The sequence below is a fragment of the Periplaneta americana genome, chromosome 10 (assembly GCF_040183065.1).
Source record: "Periplaneta americana isolate PAMFEO1 chromosome 10, P.americana_PAMFEO1_priV1, whole genome shotgun sequence".
Classification (NCBI taxonomy): Eukaryota; Metazoa; Arthropoda; class Insecta; order Blattodea; family Blattidae; genus Periplaneta; species Periplaneta americana.
The window spans coordinates 4,582,849-4,601,956 of NC_091126.1; the positions used below are offsets into that span (position 1 = coordinate 4,582,849).

Sequence of the window (19,108 nt, forward strand, 5' to 3'; positions counted from 1 at the left end):
GAATAATTAAAATTTGTTTGAAGAAACGTTTCGATTATCCAACTAAATTAATTTATTCTGAATTTAATGTATTTAATATTGAACAAATTTATAAGTATACGCTGTTAAAATTTTATCATAAAAATCGTAATAAGTTTGTATTACAGACACATAATTATGACAAAAGACGAAATATTAATTCAACATTGATAGAACCTAAATATCTCACATCCGCTGGTCTAAAGCATAGCATTAATTTTGGCCCTCGGTTGTACAATGCTTTAACTAAATTACACCCAGAACTTCTAACATGTAACCCACTAACATATAACAAGAAAATTAGAAACGTGTTAATATCTTCAATTTGATTAAATAAATTTATAGTCTATGTGTATGAATTAATCAACCTATATTATATTTGTATTCTATAATTTTGAAATATATATATATATATATATATATATATATATATATATATATATATATATAGTCCTACTTTTCACGTGCGATATTATTCTTCTCTAGTGTTAATATTATATTATATAATTCCATTGCCGCTGTAATTTAAATTTTAGTTCCTATTTTATTTTACTTATTTATTTTTATTATTTTTTTTCTATATTTCTCTTATATTAATATTGTATTATATAATTTCTATAACTGTAATTTTAATTTTATTTCCTATGTTATTTCATATTCTCTTATAGGCCTATTAATATTATATCTTAACTGCGACCGAGCACGAGCGCTGCTCATTCGGTCTCAAATTTTGTTAATACTACTGTATCTCCTTTTTTATATTGATTGTATTATTTTATTTCCATTTGTCTTGTTTGTTTGTAATTATATTCTTTATTATGTATATTTAAGTTTAAATTTAAATTTAATATGATTCGCGGACTTTTAGCTTTCCTTATAGCTACATATGTAGAAACGGAATATGTAATTACATACAATCCGTGCTCTAGTCATAACAATATAAAAAAGTGTTTTGATTAATTTAACCATTTTTTCCCACATTTGTGTAAAGATCGAGTAAGGGTTTTTTTAGTAAAATGTTTAAAACTTCATCTGTTATTAGCATCTGAAATAATGAAGGGAAACATCACATTTCGAAGGCCAATCAGCACAGAAGCGCGATTAGTTCTGTTAAAATTAACTTTTCATCACCCATTTTAAGAATAATCTGTCTGGACAACGCACCAGCACACGTTGAGTGGGAAAGTACTGAGAACAGCCAACACACTTTTCTCCGAAGACCAGCGAAGACATACGAATGCTCACGATTGTCATCGGAAATTCCGCTAGGGTCGTGTCGCGAGAACCCTGTCCGTCAGGACCGGCAGCCGGTTGCTTCCGTTCGGACAAGTGAGCGTTTGCCGTTTAAAATACATGCATACGTCTCTCGCAGAATATTTCCGGTTCGTTCCTTTCCGGTCGGTTCGTGCCAGTGAGCGTCAACCTTAAGAGGTTCAAACCTGTCTTCGGACAGCTGACTAAACAATAAACAACAAGAATCTTATTTCTTACATAGGCCTAAATCAATGTCGCAAATGAACTATTATAGAGAGTAGACCCATGTCTCCAAACCCATTTGTGTCTAGTACATACTGTAAGATCTATGCCTTCTCTCGAAAACATTGGAGCTTAAATCTAGCTATGCAAACTCTAGCCGTCATCGAACGACACTTTATTGAATTCATCTAGAGAGTTGAAGTTTCAGTAGAGAGCTCCTGGAGATAAAATTTGGGAAAATTGTTTTTAATAGATTAATTCACGATGCTGCACAGTTGTCAAAAGAAAAAGTGGTACTATAAAACATGTTTTTCTATCGTCATTTGTTTACCGCATAGACAGTCAACTGAAAATGGCTGCTGCGTTCAAACGTTTTGGTGAAGCTAACATTACGTAGTGAAATAGAATTTTAGTAAGCCAATTAATATTTTATTGTATTAGAGTACTTTATTTCTTCTGGTCGCGTAATAGTCAATTAAATCCCACTCGAGTTTTGATTTTTTCTAGATAAATCAAAACTTATAGTGAGATTACTGTTGATAAACAAATCCAGTGAATTGACGCGGGAAATGGGTTTCTGAGAGCATCACCAGTGAAAACACGTCTAATTTCCAAAGTGAATTCCACTAAAAATAGAGAAATCAGTAACAAACTGCAACAAAACACGAATATCCACAGAACTGGATATCTTGCGTCCCCGCTACGTGCAACCCGTCCTCACTACACAGCTTTCTGATAGGTCTGTGCTATCCAATAGTCTCGTGACGCTACAGTGAGCAACTTTCAATAAAACCACATCTCGCGAACTATGCGAAATACAGCAGAGATCACAGACGTTAACCTCAAATCTCTTCCAAATAAAATTACGTTATCACTCATTTTCCATCCACAAGCCATTTAGAACTTCCCTCCTGTTGTCAATGAAATCCAACCGCCAACTTTGCTCTAATTTCAGAGTTACCGTGATAACTGTGCGCTTCACACAAAAACAGAGAGGGTGAACCCAGGTGAGTAAACAGTTTATATAGGCCTAGGTCACAATGTTTAAGTTTACTAAACAGTCCTATAAATTTGACTTTATTCAAACTCTCCGAATTCGCAATTCCAGCCTAGTCTCACAAAGTTTTGGCTGATATTAAATGCTAAATGCACGTTTTCAAAATGGTAGTGAAGAGTTTATGGTCCGAAAAGGGACAAGGCTTCAGGAAAATCTTACCTGTTGCTTCCCCGCCATGTCAACTGGACAAAATCTTCGTCACTGGTTTCATAACAATAAAATTGGGGGTAGAAATCCTCTTTAGAAATTTTACGTATGTCAGATATGATGATGAACGTTGATGGACTGATAAAAGCTCTTCATTGTTTTCATTTTCAGCATCTTCTGCACACAGAACCCACGAAGCGTCTTTTGATACAATGGTGATCTTCATAACAACAACTGGAGTTATAACCCTCATAGTGGTGGTCACTTTGTTTGCGACTAGGAAAATCAGAAGCTACAGTGAGTACGAGCTGGCTCCACGCCTTCGCTGCAACTTAATGTGCTGTATTGTATGAGACACTAAGAGTACTCCATGAGTAGGCTTATATTGACTACTGAAGCATAGTTGAGTAATGAGTGAATGTGCATAGTCTGTGAACAATATAATAGTAATCTGCTTTAATGTCAAGGTCCAGAAACAATCAAGTAACTACCATTGAGTCTTGGAATGAACATATTCCGCTTATTCAATCCGGAGGATGCGTCAAACCCGGCAGTAAGTCACGTGAAAGATATTTGTTCATTTCAAATAATCACAGACGCGACACTAAAATAATTACCGTGGAAAAGTTGACATGTTGGCAAATATTTGGATTCCAGACAATAACTTGTATATAATTCCTTTGTCAGCAGATGGGGTCAAACGTGAGAACTTACAAAGAATTCAACAATTTCATTTAGATAAAAGTTACGTGTATACAAGAGTTATTTACGAATTAAACAGCAAAATACTATGAAGTATTAATTAAACAATGAAATACGAACTGTGTAGCAGAATTAAGCTAATATACATAGAATGTTAATATATTTCAAATAATGTTAGATAATAGAAAGAGATTATTATGAGACAATTTTTAAAATACAGCACTATCAGGATGCATGTCTAAAGGAAGAAGTAACAATGTAGTCAGTGACAGTTTAAGTCAGTATGATTGGAGTGAAATACTAAGAAGGTTATCTTTTAAGCTGTTTTTAAAAGTGTTTATTATCTTGCAGCCCCTAATACTTTGCGACAAGGAATTCCATTGTCGCGAGGCGGATTCTGTAAAAGATGATGAATAACAAGATGTTCTATGAAGAGGTATACTTAGCGTGCCACAGATAAGTGATCTGGTATTTACGTCGTGGTTAGAGTATAGGTAAGAGAAACGAGACGAAAGGTAATTTGGTGTTGAAGTGTGCAGAATTCGAAAGAGTAAAGACAAAGAGTGTAAAATTCTACGTTCTTTAAGTCGGAGCCACGAAAGACTTGCGAAGGACGGTGATATGTAATCATATCGTCGGATGTTGTACACGTATCTGACGCACATATTCTGAGCTCGCTGTAACTTGACTGATAGTTCAGAACTTAGGTCACTTAACAAAACGTCACAATAATCGAAGTGCGGCATTACTAGGGTTTGTACTAGGGCAGGGGTCGTCAGCACAGAGCACCCTGGGGCTCGCGTGTCTTACCCGCAGAAAACGCAGTGCACCATGGTGCACTCGTAGCTGCTAGCGGGTATGCTCTCTATCTCTTCCTGCTGCACGACGGTGCACACGGGACGGCACCGCTTACCCTTTGTACATTTCAGCGAGTGCTGACGACCACTGTACTAGGGTAAGTTTTAGTTGCTGGGACAAGAAGTTTCTTAAGCGACTCAAACAGTGAATGGAGGAAAAGATTTTTTTATCGTTTCTTTAACTTGAAAATTCCAATTTAGATTATTATCGAAAAAGAAGCCAAAATTTTTTACGACAGATGAATAAGGGATTTAGGGTGTTGTTAAGCGTAACAGCTGAAAGATTACTGTTATTAAGAGAGTTAACTAAACGCTTATGGCCAATAATTATAGCTTGAGTCTTACTTGGATTAAGATAGAGTCCGAAATTGGCCGCCCAAGTGGAGACAGTGGCTAGGTCACAATTCAACTTGTCAATTGATTCATTGATCGTATTGGGTCTGGAATGTATGTAAAGTTGTAGGTCGTCGGCATAGAGGTGATATCGGCAATACTGTAAGTTTTTTGATGTGTCATTAATGTAGATAGAGAAGAGTAGTGGTCCTAATACAGAACAATACGCCATCACATTAACATAGCATAATAAAAAGGCTGATACTTGTCAATGTTAGGCCTATATTAGGTGTATTTTCTACAGAAAGAAAATAAAATGTCTTTAAAATAGTGCAATTTTTCTTTAAAAAAGAAAATTATATCTTTAAATGTTTCTTTAGCAGATAGTTGTGTTTCGAAGTGAAAGGAGTGGCTCTCAACCACCCAAATGCTGAGGACTAACTTACCGTGATGATAAGCATGAGTTCAAACGAACGAAACACGCTGCGTTAACTCACCCCAACTCTGAGACGTGCTCGAAGCGCAATGGTAGTATTTCCCAGGCCTAGTGATCACAGTGCTCGAATGTGGGAATTTGAGCGGACAAAAGTGAAAAATGTTGCAGATGGAGATGAAACATGCTGGAAATATATATATATATATATATATATATATATATATATATATATATATATATATAACATTACAATATCTTCTTACAATATTTATTTCACAATCTGATTCATATTAGAATGTGCAAATTTTTCACAGAATAGTAAAAAATACACACAGATTTTACTATATATAGTATGAATACGTAGATTCAGAAGGAATGATCCGTAATAACATAAATTAATTTCCTATAATACGTAAAATAAATTTTATAATTATGTAGTGCCTTTTAAATTAGTAATTTCCAAAAAGTGATCAATAAAGAACAGTAATAATATATACTGATATACAATTCATGGTTATTTTTATATGGAAGCAATTTCACAAAAATGGTTTCTGAAAATTGCCACAAAGTGACAACTATTTGATCCTGCAGTTTTTTCCCCTTTTGTATTTGTTTCTCCACTTAACAAAAAATTTTGAAATTGTTCCTCTAGAACCGAATGAGAGACCTGTAACAAATGTTTTCAATGTTGTAATGGTCTAAAAAGAATAACGTATGGTGGGCTCATATGAAAGTTACAAATTTTGTCTAAATGCATCCCCTATGAAAGGTAGTTTCCCCTATACAAACGTAATCAGAGTTTGAATATAGCCTACTACCTGCAACTACTTTACGTTTCATGAAAATGTGTTAGATAGGAGAAAAGTTATTAATTTTGTCTAAATTCACCCCCTAAAAGGGGTAGTTTCCCTTATATAAATGTAACCAGGTTTTGAATACAAAACAAATATACTACCTGTAACTACTTTACAAATTTTCATGATAATCTCTTAGGAGAAAATTTACTGATTTTGTCTAAATGCACACCTTATAAGTTGTAGTTTCCCTTATACAAACGTTATGAAAGTTTTCATACAAAACAAATATCGATAGCTAAGAAGTGGTGTTTCGTATCTAATAAATGGTCATTTAGTTTAACTACATTATTGTTATTATTGTTATTATTATTATTATTATTATTATTATTATTATTATTTTCACAAAATTCGACAATTAACTAATATTTTGTCTTTGAGTAGAATAACTTACAAAGCAAGAACATATTTCAAAAAGTTTGTGTAGTTTCAGAAAAAAATAATTTTAGAAACATTCTTTTGATTCACCTGCAAATTTACTGATACGAGGCGTCATTTCTTACTACCTGTAACTACTGTGCAAAGTTTCATAAAAATCTGTTAGCTAGGAAAGAAGTTATTATTTCTGTCCAGTTAGAGTCGCGCCTGGTGCGACACGCTTAGTAGCGGAGACGTGAAACACCGCGTGAACTGACAAAATGTAACGACGTATGAGAGATATTTCTTCATGGATTGAAAGAGCGAAGCATTTAATACTGTACTATTTTTCTTAGAGGCCAGAATTATAATGACGCTGCATCCAGCAGTGGAATATTTATAGGTGCATAGGCACTGCTTTAGTACTGTATGGAAAACGTACGATTTTAGCACACAAGCAACAAGTCATTCTGCAATAAAAGGTTGCCAAGATTAGGCCTACACCTTCAGTTTCAAAATCCAAGATGAAGCAGCTATGCCATACAAGATGGGTTCAAAGCTATACAACAGCTTAAAACTTTACCCAGATACACATTACCTTTTAGTAAAAAAAATACAGTCAACGGATGATAAATTTGCAGCTTATATTTCACAGTGAGGAAATCAAATCAATTCTAACAAAAACAAGGAAAATGCTGACTATGAATTCAAGAAAATATTTTAAATGTGCAAACAAAAAGCTGGAAATTCAGGTTTACATTATCGTACCAAGGCTGATTTAGCGCGGACGGCAAAGTAATAGCATAGAGCAGTGATATCATAGCAAGCGCATTTTTCTGACCTTGACGTCGTGCGCGGGCATCAAGCGCTAGTTATGGAAGGAGGAAGAATTATGTATATGAATAAGCAGCCTGTTGGATTAAAAACAGTGGTGTACAAATTTCAAAACAGAACGTGAAATTTTGTGTCGTTATTTTATATGGCTATTTGCTGTTTGATATTATCTATATTGTCTGTAAAAAAAAAGTACTAACACCAGTTTCTCAATATTGCAGTTCATAACATAATAAAGAGTTAAGAAGGAAGTAGATGTGACAACGGACAACATGCTATTTGCAGGTGCGTCCAAGGAGCAGCTCGTACCTGCAGACGATCCGGACCCTCCGAGGTGGGAATGCATTCGACGCGAATGGGCGACCGCGACCGACTTTTATCAACGAGTAATACTACTGCTGTACACCAGAGACTGCCCAGAATTCTGCGAGGTCGTCGGAGCGCTGCGTCAACTCCTTCAGAACTTCGCTTACATTACGGTAATAGATCGAACAGGTTACACGCAATCTCTCTTTATTTCTTTATATCACTGCTTACTCTAACCTCGAAACTTTTCCATTTTGAGGGTCTTATTCTTGCCTATTCCTTTGACAAACGTCAAGCAACACCGTAAGACTAAAAATGGATGTCACGAAAGTGACATATAGGTCTCCTTGTCCATTAATGTTGTATGTACATTTGTCAAAAAGAAAAGTGGCCGCACTCGTGAACAGCGAATATTTTCCAAGTCCACTTCGGGTCACGGCGATGTTACACGATGCATGTGCTTGTAGAAGTATTTCCGGAACTATAGATATAGAACTATTTCATATCTGCGTCTCGTAGACCAGCGGTAGAGTGCTCGCTTAATGACTCGAAGGTGGTGAGATCGGACCTCGCTTAAGTTTTCATTGTATTTTTAATCGTTCTTTAGCGATATAAATAATATTCAAATTATAATTTATATTCTGCTATCGTTCTTTAGCGTTATTAATAATAATATTTGAGTTACTATTTATATTCTGTTATCGTTCTTTGTCGATATAAATAATATTCAAGTTATTTATATTTTGTTATCGTTCTTTTAACGATATAAATAATATTCAAGTTATAATTGTTATATTCTGTTATCGTTCTTTAGCGATATAAATAATATTCAAGTCATCATTTGTATTCTGTTAACGTTATTTAGCGATATAAATGATATTCAAGTTATCATTTATATTCCCTTATCGTTCTTTAGCGCTATAAATAATATTCAAGTTATTTATATTCTGTTATCTTTCTTTTGTGATCTAAATAATATTCAAGTTATTTATAGTCTTGTATTGCTCTTTCGCGATATAAATACTCTGCATTTTATATAAGTAATTATTATAATATAAATAACCACTTTTCTTCGTAAAATAGGTTATTTTATTTAAATAATTAATTATATACCATATAATATCTCATATTAATTAAACAAACTGTTATTTATCATTTATATTCTGTTATCGTCATTTAGTGATACTGTATAATTAATAATCAAGTTACTTATATTCAGTTATCGTTCTTTAGCGAAACAAATAATATTAAAGTTATCATTTATATTCTGTTATCGTTGTTTAGCGACATAAATAACTTAAATTTAATATTAGGTTTGGAACAATACAGTTGCATAATACTAGTGTTTGTTTTTACTTTCTACATTTTTATATTATACTATCTTGAAAAAAAAAATGAAAAGGAGTGACGAAGAATTTAACCTGAGAAGTTGACATCTAATTTCCGACGTTCTTCCGACTGATCTACGAGGGCACAAGTATAGAAACATTTGCGGAAAAATTGGCCCAATCCCCCGCTAAGATTTTCTGATGATTTGTACAGGGACATCATTTTATTTTTACTTCAATTTTTATTGTACCTGAGTTTTTTAATGTACTTCACTCCCACCCCTTCTACTAATGAAGTTCCAACTCCACACAGAGCCAAGACCGCAGATAGTAAGCAGTACTGAGTTACTGAGTATAGTACGTTCCAGAAATATGTGCGCGTTTTCCAGTGACGAAAGAGCTTTCAATATTGAATCATATTTTCGCACAGGTACTGTCCGTTTGCCTACGTCGCATCCCGATTTCCCCCACCTGCTTCTGCTCGCCCCTCTGTAAAAGCTGGGCTGTCTTAGCTCTTTTCTGAAAACATTAATTTCTCTTAGGAATTGGGCGTTTACGTAATATTATACAGCTGTTTAATTTAACTTAAATAAAGGGGCCTCGTTAAGTAATTAACTGTCACGTGATTTCCTCCCTTTCTACAATCCTGCGGCATAACCACTTGGACGGACAGTAGATAGCATGTCTGAGTAATTTTATATTTTCGGGTCGGGCAGAAGTGAAGATTGAATTTACAGTAAGTAGAGTAGGTACAGAATTATCTCAACATGAGTTACTAGTACGAAGGACGAAACTGGCAATTGCAATTAGATGCAATAGTCTATAGTGCGATAATATGCACAAAAGAACTGAAGCCTGTATCGAAATGAACGGCCACCATTTTCAAAATTGTGTTTAAATATTCATATTATGATTATTTTTCAATTTAACTTCTTTCTCTATATTGTACGCTAATGTGCTGTAGACAGTATAATATACACCGCATAATGAATACGTTCGCATGGATAACTCACTTCGTGAGTAAAAACACTTATTCCTAATACAGTACTGTACTTTCATTAAAGAAAAACCTAATGAAAATTATCAAACTCAAAGTCGCGATTTTCCTAGTTTACGTAAATGGATGAACTACTTTTCTTCCTTCCTATACCTAGTAGAGTGATTTGTGTTTTACGCCAGTATCATCGAACTCCAGTCTTGGAGGGGGGAGCAAGCGGTGTTTCCGGTTCTCTAAAGGTATAGACAGGTTAATATTAAAAATGTTAGTAAAAATAAAATGATGTCCCTGTAGAAGCTCGTTCAGGATGCGGGGGGCAAAGGCTAATTGGGATTTCCCTGTATCTGATCGGATCAAAAATCCTGGTAGAACTGATATTTAACCCTTGCGGTGAATTTCGGTGAAGTTCAGAGGGCTCAATTAGTCAATCCACTTTCTTCACCTCCACGCTTGGGCCCCCTGGGATATATTAAGATGCGAAAGAGACAGTGGTGTGCGGAAAGCAACGGAAAGTTACTTCATTTGTCCTTTCCAAGAAAAACTGCAAACATGAGCAAAGGGAGCTTTTAATAGAGAAAGGAGCATCTTCTGCGGACCTCTGGAAAAAGACTAAGGAAAAGGCTAGTGAAGTTGTTTGTGTGGAGTGTGGCATTGTATAGGGAGGAAACACGGACATTACGACGAAATGAAGAGAAACGAATAGAAGAATTTGAAATGTGGATGTGGAGAAGAATGGAGCGTGTGAAGTGGACGGACAGAATACAAAGGAAGTTGTCTTAGAAAAAGTGGATGAAGAAAGAATGATGCTGAATCTGATTAGGAGAAAAAGGAATTGGTTGGGTCACTGGTTGAGGAGAAACTGCCTACTGAAGGATGCACTGGAAGGAATGGTGAACGGAATAAGAGTTCGGAGCAGAAGAAGATATCAAATAATAGACAGTAAGATATGTGGATTATGTGCGGAGTCTAAGAGGAAGGCAGAAAATAGGAGAGATTGGAGAATGCTGGGTTTGCAGTGAAAGATCTTCCCATGGGCAGAACACTTATGTATGCCCAGGATGCTTTGAATGTCGTGGCTGAGAACAGTCCCTATTTGAAAAGACTCTAGTAGATTCCATGCCCATTCGTCTGCAAGATGTGATCGAGATGTGGAGAAGATAGACTAAGTATTGAATCATGGCTTTTTGTTTTGTTTTTGAACGCTTAAAATTGTTTGAATGTTGTAAGGCAGATGCCAGTAACTTTGTTTTGTTTATGCTACGAAAGATATTTTTTTTTTTGTTGAGAATAAAATATTTATTTTTCTTTCCATTGCAGCCATAATGTCATAATAAATAATGATAAAGCCATGGCATAACACATTCATGAACCCGATGCTAATTACTAAAATAATCATAAAAGAGAAAGGAGCAATTATGTATATTTTGTCTTTCTCTCAAAAACGAAACAAAAAGAACACAAAAATCATTAGGTTGTATTCGAACGCAGGACTTCACGAGTACAAGGCTGGAACACTACCATTACACCATCAAGTAACACACGGAATACTTTAATTATCGTATAACTGTAGATATCAGGCAACGTGGTCCAACAACATGTAACATCGCCTGTCTCCGAATTGTACCGAAGATACCCGAAGGGAACTTTGCTTCTACAGAGCGGCCACTTTTTCTTTTGACAACTATACGTGTTCCGTAACAATTGCATGTTTCGAATCATATCACATTCTATGTTCTCTTTTTGTATTACTCAAAGACATTTTGAAATGAAACAAATTAACGTCGATCCAATGAAGAAGATAAGACTTCCGTTTTCTGGATTACACACTAAAGGTATTTCCTACAATGCCAAACGTAAGATATTTAAATTCATTTATAAATTGTGTAGTCCTGCGGTTGAATTAATTTCCATGAAATTTCCTTACGCGACGTAACAAAACTTCAAGAATGGATTCCTCAAAGGTTATGACAACATGGATGGATCTGAAATGGTTCATGATCTTAGTTCATTCCACAAGCGATAGGATCCAGAATTTGCACAATCAGCACGCGTGGGAAGACACAAATCACAAAGCGACAGTTCAATCTTCTCACCAACAGAAATTCTTCGTCGTGATTACTTTCTGTGACCCCGCTTCCGGACAGGCTGTCAGAGATTTCTTGCGCGCCACATTGCTTATTGCTTAGCATCACATGTCACTAGTAATCCGTCGAGGGCTGCACTTGATTTCTGAAGGCGCTCCCGCACATTTTAGTCCTTGTGCCCACAAACACTTTACTGCGCATTATTGTGGTCACTGGTTAAGAACAGTTGAACCAATTGCTTGATCTCCGCGCTCACCTGATTTAAACCAACTGGAGTTCTTCTTATGGGGTAAGCCTACTTAAAAGTCATTGGTGTCTTTGATTGCTGTAAATGTTGCAAATTGTGACAACCTATCAAACAATACAACACTACGCCAGGAAAACAATAACAATTTATAAAAGTGCCAGGATTGATTGTATTGGTCTTCAGGTTCTCCTAAACGTACCTTTTGAGTAAGGAAATAACCACATAAATAATTCCACTTTTCTGGAAAGCGTCATAATAAAACCCTTTCATTAAATCCCATATAGTTCATTCTGATATACATAGAGCATTGATAAAATAATATGTATTAATTGCCAAAAGGTCAGTACCGGTAATTATATTGTTTTTAAAATCGTCACATTCTGTAAAATATCAATTACACATTTACAAAGTTACTTATTATTGGTATCCATTTCAAATCACCTCTTTCTAGTGCCGAGATCAAGAAAGCTTGGGTCTCTAACTCCATATGAATATTCAATTCTGCAGTGGATTAAAACACCAGTTTTCTGGTGCATTCCTAACGACGATATTGCCGGATAATACGACATTGCCACAAACAATTTCCTGAATTAGTTCCAACAAATACCGTATATTAAGCTTTATGTGTTTACAAAACTGGGATATTTTAATATTAAATTACAATTCTCATATTTCTTTACCTTAGTAGTACTACTTATTTTTAAAATCGTAAACTCGAGCAGGACGCCACTGAGCGATAGGCTATCAATACTGAAAGATTTAACTACTTGATGATGAAAATTGAAGTATGTACAGTTTCCCTGGAAAAGAATGAGACGGTTGAATATTCCTTAAGTCTCAGATGTAAGACACTGCGCATGATCGGAGACCAGAGCACTGATACACAAGATAACGAATATTGAGTTACTTAAATTCAGGCTATTTGGTTTGTTACTACCATCGTTCCGAAATTCACTTCAAAAACTGCAAAAAAAAAAAATATGATAATATTACGTAAATAAAAGATAAATGTATACATAAATCGAGTAGTTAAATCGGCAATGGACCTTCATGACTAGATTGACACTCCGCACAGAAAGGAAAACTTTCGTGTCGTTTTAATAGCTCAGACGCTAAGACTTCTGCATGTTGTGTAGAAGAGAGCGAGTTCGATTCTTATCCTACATCAACGACTTTTTTTTGTCTAAATAACGTTGAAATAGAGTTTTACAAAGTCCTCAGATTAAGTGTTAATGATCACAGACAATACAAAATTACAAGTTATAATATTATAAGCGTTAATCTAATGAATGCATTTATACAAACACACACACACAAATACAATGTAAGTGCATACATATTAAAAACTAACAATTAAAATGAAATTTAAAAATATTCCTAAGCCACACAGACAAACTTTTACAAAGGTTTAGAATCCTTAGGTTATGTCATTTGCTGAGTAATTATTATAATATTTTATTAGTAGCTTTCCCAAATGTGTAAGAAATGCACTCGCACAAAACAATTTTTGTTAAAAGTGTGGCTTTGGATTATTTCATTCTCACCCCTTCAGTTGATTTTGACTATTTTATCTACGTGTTTGCAATAGTGTTTAATTTAATGTGCATTTAATTTTATTCATGTCATGATTGAATGAAAAGCACTGTTGCAGTTATTGACTAATTACATATATTAATACTAATTATTAAATACAATTATGTTAAATAACCAATTGCCCCTTATTTCAATAATTCTATATCACGTTAAATAGTCATTCTCTACACTAAAGTATTATCGTCATCCCTCATTTCTCATCGTTATAGCTCTAGTTGAGGCTGGATATGGGGCTAGATCTGCTGGCCGTTTGGTCGGTGTTCCTGGAAGTGCAGCCGCGAGGTGGGTTCACCGTTACCAAAATTCAGGGAAGGTCGAAAATCGCCCTATTCCTGGGCGTCCGCGGATTTCTTCATTGGAAGAGGATGCTCTCTTATTCGAGACAGTTCGACAGGACCCCTTTCGGACTGCTAACGAAATAAGAGCAGCGTCTAACTTTCCCGGTTCTTCACAGACTGTGATCAACATGTTGAGGAACCGCGGTATTAGGAGCCGGAGGGCTGCGCAAATGGAAATATTGGGGGAAGCACAAGCTGTCGGCCGTCTTGCCTTCGCTACCAATCGAGTGGATTTCGATTGAGGAAATGTAATTTTCTCCGACGAAACAACCATCTCCAGTGATTACGAAGTTCCTGTCCGTGTCTATCGTGAGAATGGTCCCCGAAATGATCAGCGCTATGTGCACCGACATGAAAGATCGGGGCGCTTTAGCATATCGTGTTGGGGTGGATGTCTTATGATGGACCTGGCGTTATAGAACGCATCGATGGCCGGTTTAATGCGGGAACTTACGAGCACATTCTGGAAAATATATTCCTTCCTTCCGCCCGAGAATGTTTTCCCGAAGGAACATTGCTGTTCCAGCAGGATAACTATCCCGTGCACTATGCCGCAAGCATTCAAAGATGGTTTCTAAGGAGATCCCAGAGCGAAATCATTAATTGGCCTCCGAAGTCACCTGATTTGAATGTCATCGAACATTTATGGACGGAATTGAAAAAGAGAAGAATAGCCACCTAGGCCCACCGACGCCCTCAAAATCGAGACGAATTGTGGAATCAAGTTGTTGACACCTGGGAAGATCTCGCCGGGGATCAGAACTTATTCCACAATCTCGTGACAACCATGCCGGATTGACTTAAAGTTGTAATAGAAGCTGATGGCATGTGGACAAGATTTAAAGTTAACAGGTCTCTTTTTGTTTCTTATGATTTTTGTATGAGGAAGAATACTTTTAACTTCCAAGTAAAATTGATTTTTTTTACGAGGTTCAGCCCACTTGTAAGACCCAGAAATTGGGCATAAATTATTCCATATTTTTCGACAAATTAGACAGTCGAGGAACTCTAAAGAAACTAATTACACTTCAATTAAAAAAAGTTTTACCTGGGATCGAACACGAGACGTTTCGGTTATACAGTGGAACCGACACGCTACTATATGAGCTACCGAGATAATACAGTGACAGCAGCAGAGCAGAATGTAGATCCCATAGCAGGCACTTGCCATTCGGTACAGAGAAGCAATGGTATTTTGTGACTCGAGCTATGTTATGAAATCGTGGCCTTAAATGGTTATCTTCTTCGTGATCCTTATTCTGGTCCTTGTCCTTTTTTGTGGTCCTTGTAACCCTTTTTGTTATATTTCTCATGGTACTTATTGTTACGTCGATATCGAGTGAACCGCGCTGCAGAACTTTAACTTCCGACGACCAAGAGTCGTCTCATTCCTTTCAAGGGTAACTGTACATATTTTCTTGTCATATAACCAGCCACTCAGGAAGTTCAAAGGAAAGTTGTAGACCTAGTCTACTGTTTCTTGCATTCGTCTACACAACAAGAATAATAAAGAAGCAGTGACGAGTAATCCTATCAGAAGAAGAGATCCTTTAACTGCCTACACGTTACAATGTTTTTTATTGTTCTTCTGTGCAGGACGCGGTAGAACTAAGAGGGAACTCTTAATGAACACAGACGGAAACTTCCTCAAACTGCGTAGATCATCTTCACAGCAGATAAAGTGAAGTGCGGGAATACCGGTCAATTTTTACTGTTTTTAATAATAGTTTCTTAAACAATTTTTCTCGATAAACAAACAAATAAGATGTGAAGGCCATAACTCGGAAATAAAGCATTTCTGGACATATGTTGTAATGAACTATTTTGATTGTCTACATGTGGGAAATACATACCTGAAATTATGCCCCGTATTTTTTAAACACTCTGTGTATATATATATATATATATATATATATATATATATATATATATATATATATATATATAGCCAATACAGTTTTACAGTCTCAATGTCCAGTTTGTAGTTTTTGTAATCCAAATATAGAATGTTAAAAATAAAATTATTGATCTGTGTTACTTCATACTTTGAATAATACCCATCACGTATTTGGTTTTTATTATTTAACGGTGTTAGGTACCTGGGTAATACGGATCATTTACTTGATTTAAAAATAATTTTCAATTTTCAAAAAGATGTACTGAAAATATTATTGCAAGCTTGAAGAAACCCTGAACTTATTAATATAACTTATACTGTATCTCAGTATTTGGAAATAAATATTTCCCTATAATATGAACTTCCTGGCAGTATTAATGCAACTCTATCCCTCCCAAATTTGAGGACATATATTTGAATAGATAATCTGGGTTTTAGTTACATCTCCCTTGAAGCTCCAGCAATTTCGGTGTTATCCTACGAGAGGAAAATATTTTATACTTAAGGCAACCAGCAAAAGTTTCCAAATCATGTTGAATTAATTTAGGTGTTTGAAAAGTGAAGTGAGATATTTGTCATATCATGGGATCGACAGAAAGATGCAGACGGCTGTCACAAACTGGTTCCGATCCCAGGCAGCTGACTTCTACGACACAAGGATACAAAAATTGATCCCATGGTGTGACAAATATCTAAATTCCAGTGGAGAATATGTTGACAAATAGCGCAACAATTGCTGTATCTGTTTCAATAAATCTTTCCATGCAATTATGCTTTTTTTCTGTAAACGGCCCAGGAGAAAATCACTTTCTGGACGGCTTCATAATTGCGGTCGAGTGGCCAAAATTTGTATAAGCACTTCTTTTGACATTAACATGGTGGAAGAAAAAAATTTATTTTTTTATCTGCCCCCATCAGAATGCTTGCTTATAAGAGAGAACGGTAGCTGAGTTGTGATGGAACATGCTTCACTGCAGAGGTTACTCTAATTCTAACTTCACGAACTTACAGATTGAGGGGTCAGAAGCAAAAGGATGTAAGTGCACTTAAGTTATTTTTTAGAAAATGTGGTTGAAAGTACTGTGCTTAAAGGCTGGTTCACAATAAACCGGAAACGAGAATCGGAACGAAAACGAAAACGGTAAAATTGTTAAAATGTATACATTTAAATGTGAGCATTCACAATTCACGAAAAGCTTGCCGGAGCCCGAGATCGGGAACGGAGAGTTGGCCAAGTTTCAACTTTGGCGTTCACGTTTTCGATCACAGCCCACTAGATTCATTCTATTGCCATCTAAAAGCTATTTTGTCGTCGTATATTTTGTAGCAAGAAGACCGTGACATAACCTATGCATTATTTTGTTCTGTGCTGTGCATCATGGAGCAAGTTTTATTTGATGAGATTCTAATATTGAAATCCTCACGTTTACGATAAGCGGCGCGCCTCGTATAAAGATGAGAAAATGAAGGAGAATACGTGGCTTTCAATAGCTGCATATTTGAACTCCGATCGGAAGCGAATCATATTTTATTACTGTATTGGTTGTATTACACAATACATATTCACGCTTCAATTCAATAACTACTGTTGTGTTCATTTTTCTTCTATTACAAATGTTTCTTCTCTAATTATTTTACGTTATGGTAGACTTAAAATAGGTTGTGATAATAAAGATGCTTGGGCATATTTATAGTACCGTACCTAATGAAATGTTTCAGTTGAAATTTCGAAGTTGGCTAACCTGTGTTTATGTTGACTGCCTTGTACTCATGAGAGAACGCCATTGGTCAATTATATACAAATAACATCAGAATGCGTAATATCGACTTTACATATCGTTATTGACATACATATCGATATGCATAGTCGTCTACGTTCTCGGTTTATTGTGAATCAAAAATTTTCGTATTCACGTCCTCTGGTTCTCGTTCCCGGTTTATTGTGAACCAGCCTTAAGCCTTCGTAAATTCCATGAAATTTGTTATTTCAATTTTAGTGTGTCATGTGGCTAAAAGATATATCCCTTTGCCAATACAATTTTAGATGATTATTTTAGCTTGCCCTGGATGCACCTAAGAAATGTCACTTGTACTCCTTTGCTTCTCAGCTCTGACACGACCTGATCACAAGACGGAAAGTACAAATAATTCGGAAGGTAATATCGTAGCCTATCTTCTACGATATCTAGTCAAACAGAATGTTTCGGTTTGGCGTATGAATTCTTTACCACATTTCGCGTACCGGTAGAACAAATCAGGACGATCGTGACTTCAGGTTGTGGACCCGTTCGAGGAGGCGCACGCCGAGCGAGTGTCCCGAAACACGTCGGGCTGGGTGACGGAGCAGCTGGGCCGGCCGCACGTGAAGCTGCTGCTCGTGGTCTCGGAGGGCGCGCGGCTCAGGCAGCAGGCCCTGCTCAGCGGCCACGCCGTGCGCGTCGCGCAGCCGCACTGCCTGGACCCGCTCTTCACGCTCGCGCTGCGCCGCCTGCACGACGACCCCGAGCTGGGGAACGACTACAGACGGATATACCCAGTGAGGTACTCCTATGCAGTTATATTTGTTCTACAATTTCTTCATTACTATCGCAATTTTCTCTCTATCTATCGTTTTCCCAATTTTCTTTTCTTCCATTATGTGTCCCACTGTACTATCCTTCACTTTTTAAATTCCAATTTCATTTTTCGAACTCACTTTATTTGTTTTCTTTTTCTCCTATTGCTTTGCTCTTCACTCTTCCTCTATTTTCCTTTTTCTTCTTTCTTGCTTTCTACCCTCTTACCTCCATTGTAATCCTTACCCCTTTAATTTCTTTTGTTCCAAATTTAATCTTCACACTTTCTTTCTTTCTTTCTCTTTCTTTGTTTCGCTTTTCATTTAGCACTAATTTTGACTTTCTTTTCCTTAGTCTGTTTCTTCGGCTTCCCTGCACTGTATCATCTAATTCTATTTCATTATCTCCTTTTCTCTCCGTTACTTTCCTTCTCATCTTTCTCCAACTTTCCTACATTATATTCATTTTTCACTTTTTTTTGTTTCTCCCATTTTCCATTTCATCTTTTCTTCAACTATCAATTTAATTCCCTCTTCTTCTTTCTTTTTCCATCTTTCATTTTTGCTTGCTACTTTTCAAATCTTTTATTAATTTTTCGTTTCCCTTTGCTTTCTATACCGTCGTCCAATTCAGTCTTTCTCTTTCATTTCTCCCTAATTTCCTATTTCGTCTATCCATTCTTTTTCGTTTCC

At 36.1% G+C, this 19,108-nt stretch overlaps 1 protein-coding gene across 5 annotated transcripts in view; it reads left to right on the plus strand.

Moving 5' to 3' along the window:
• The window catches only part of LOC138707400 (uncharacterized), a 102,485-nt gene that overhangs the window by 75,011 nt on the left and 8,366 nt on the right, over positions 1-19,108 (plus strand). For all 5 annotated transcript variants that reach the window (XM_069836775.1, XM_069836774.1, XM_069836773.1 and 2 more), the window contains 4 exons: positions 2,450-2,501; positions 2,870-2,995; positions 7,357-7,550; positions 18,137-18,402. In XM_069836775.1, the coding sequence (XP_069692876.1) occupies positions 2,450-2,501; positions 2,870-2,995; positions 7,357-7,550; positions 18,137-18,402 (638 nt within the window). The remainder of the gene's footprint in view (positions 1-2,449; positions 2,502-2,869; positions 2,996-7,356; positions 7,551-18,136; positions 18,403-19,108) is intronic.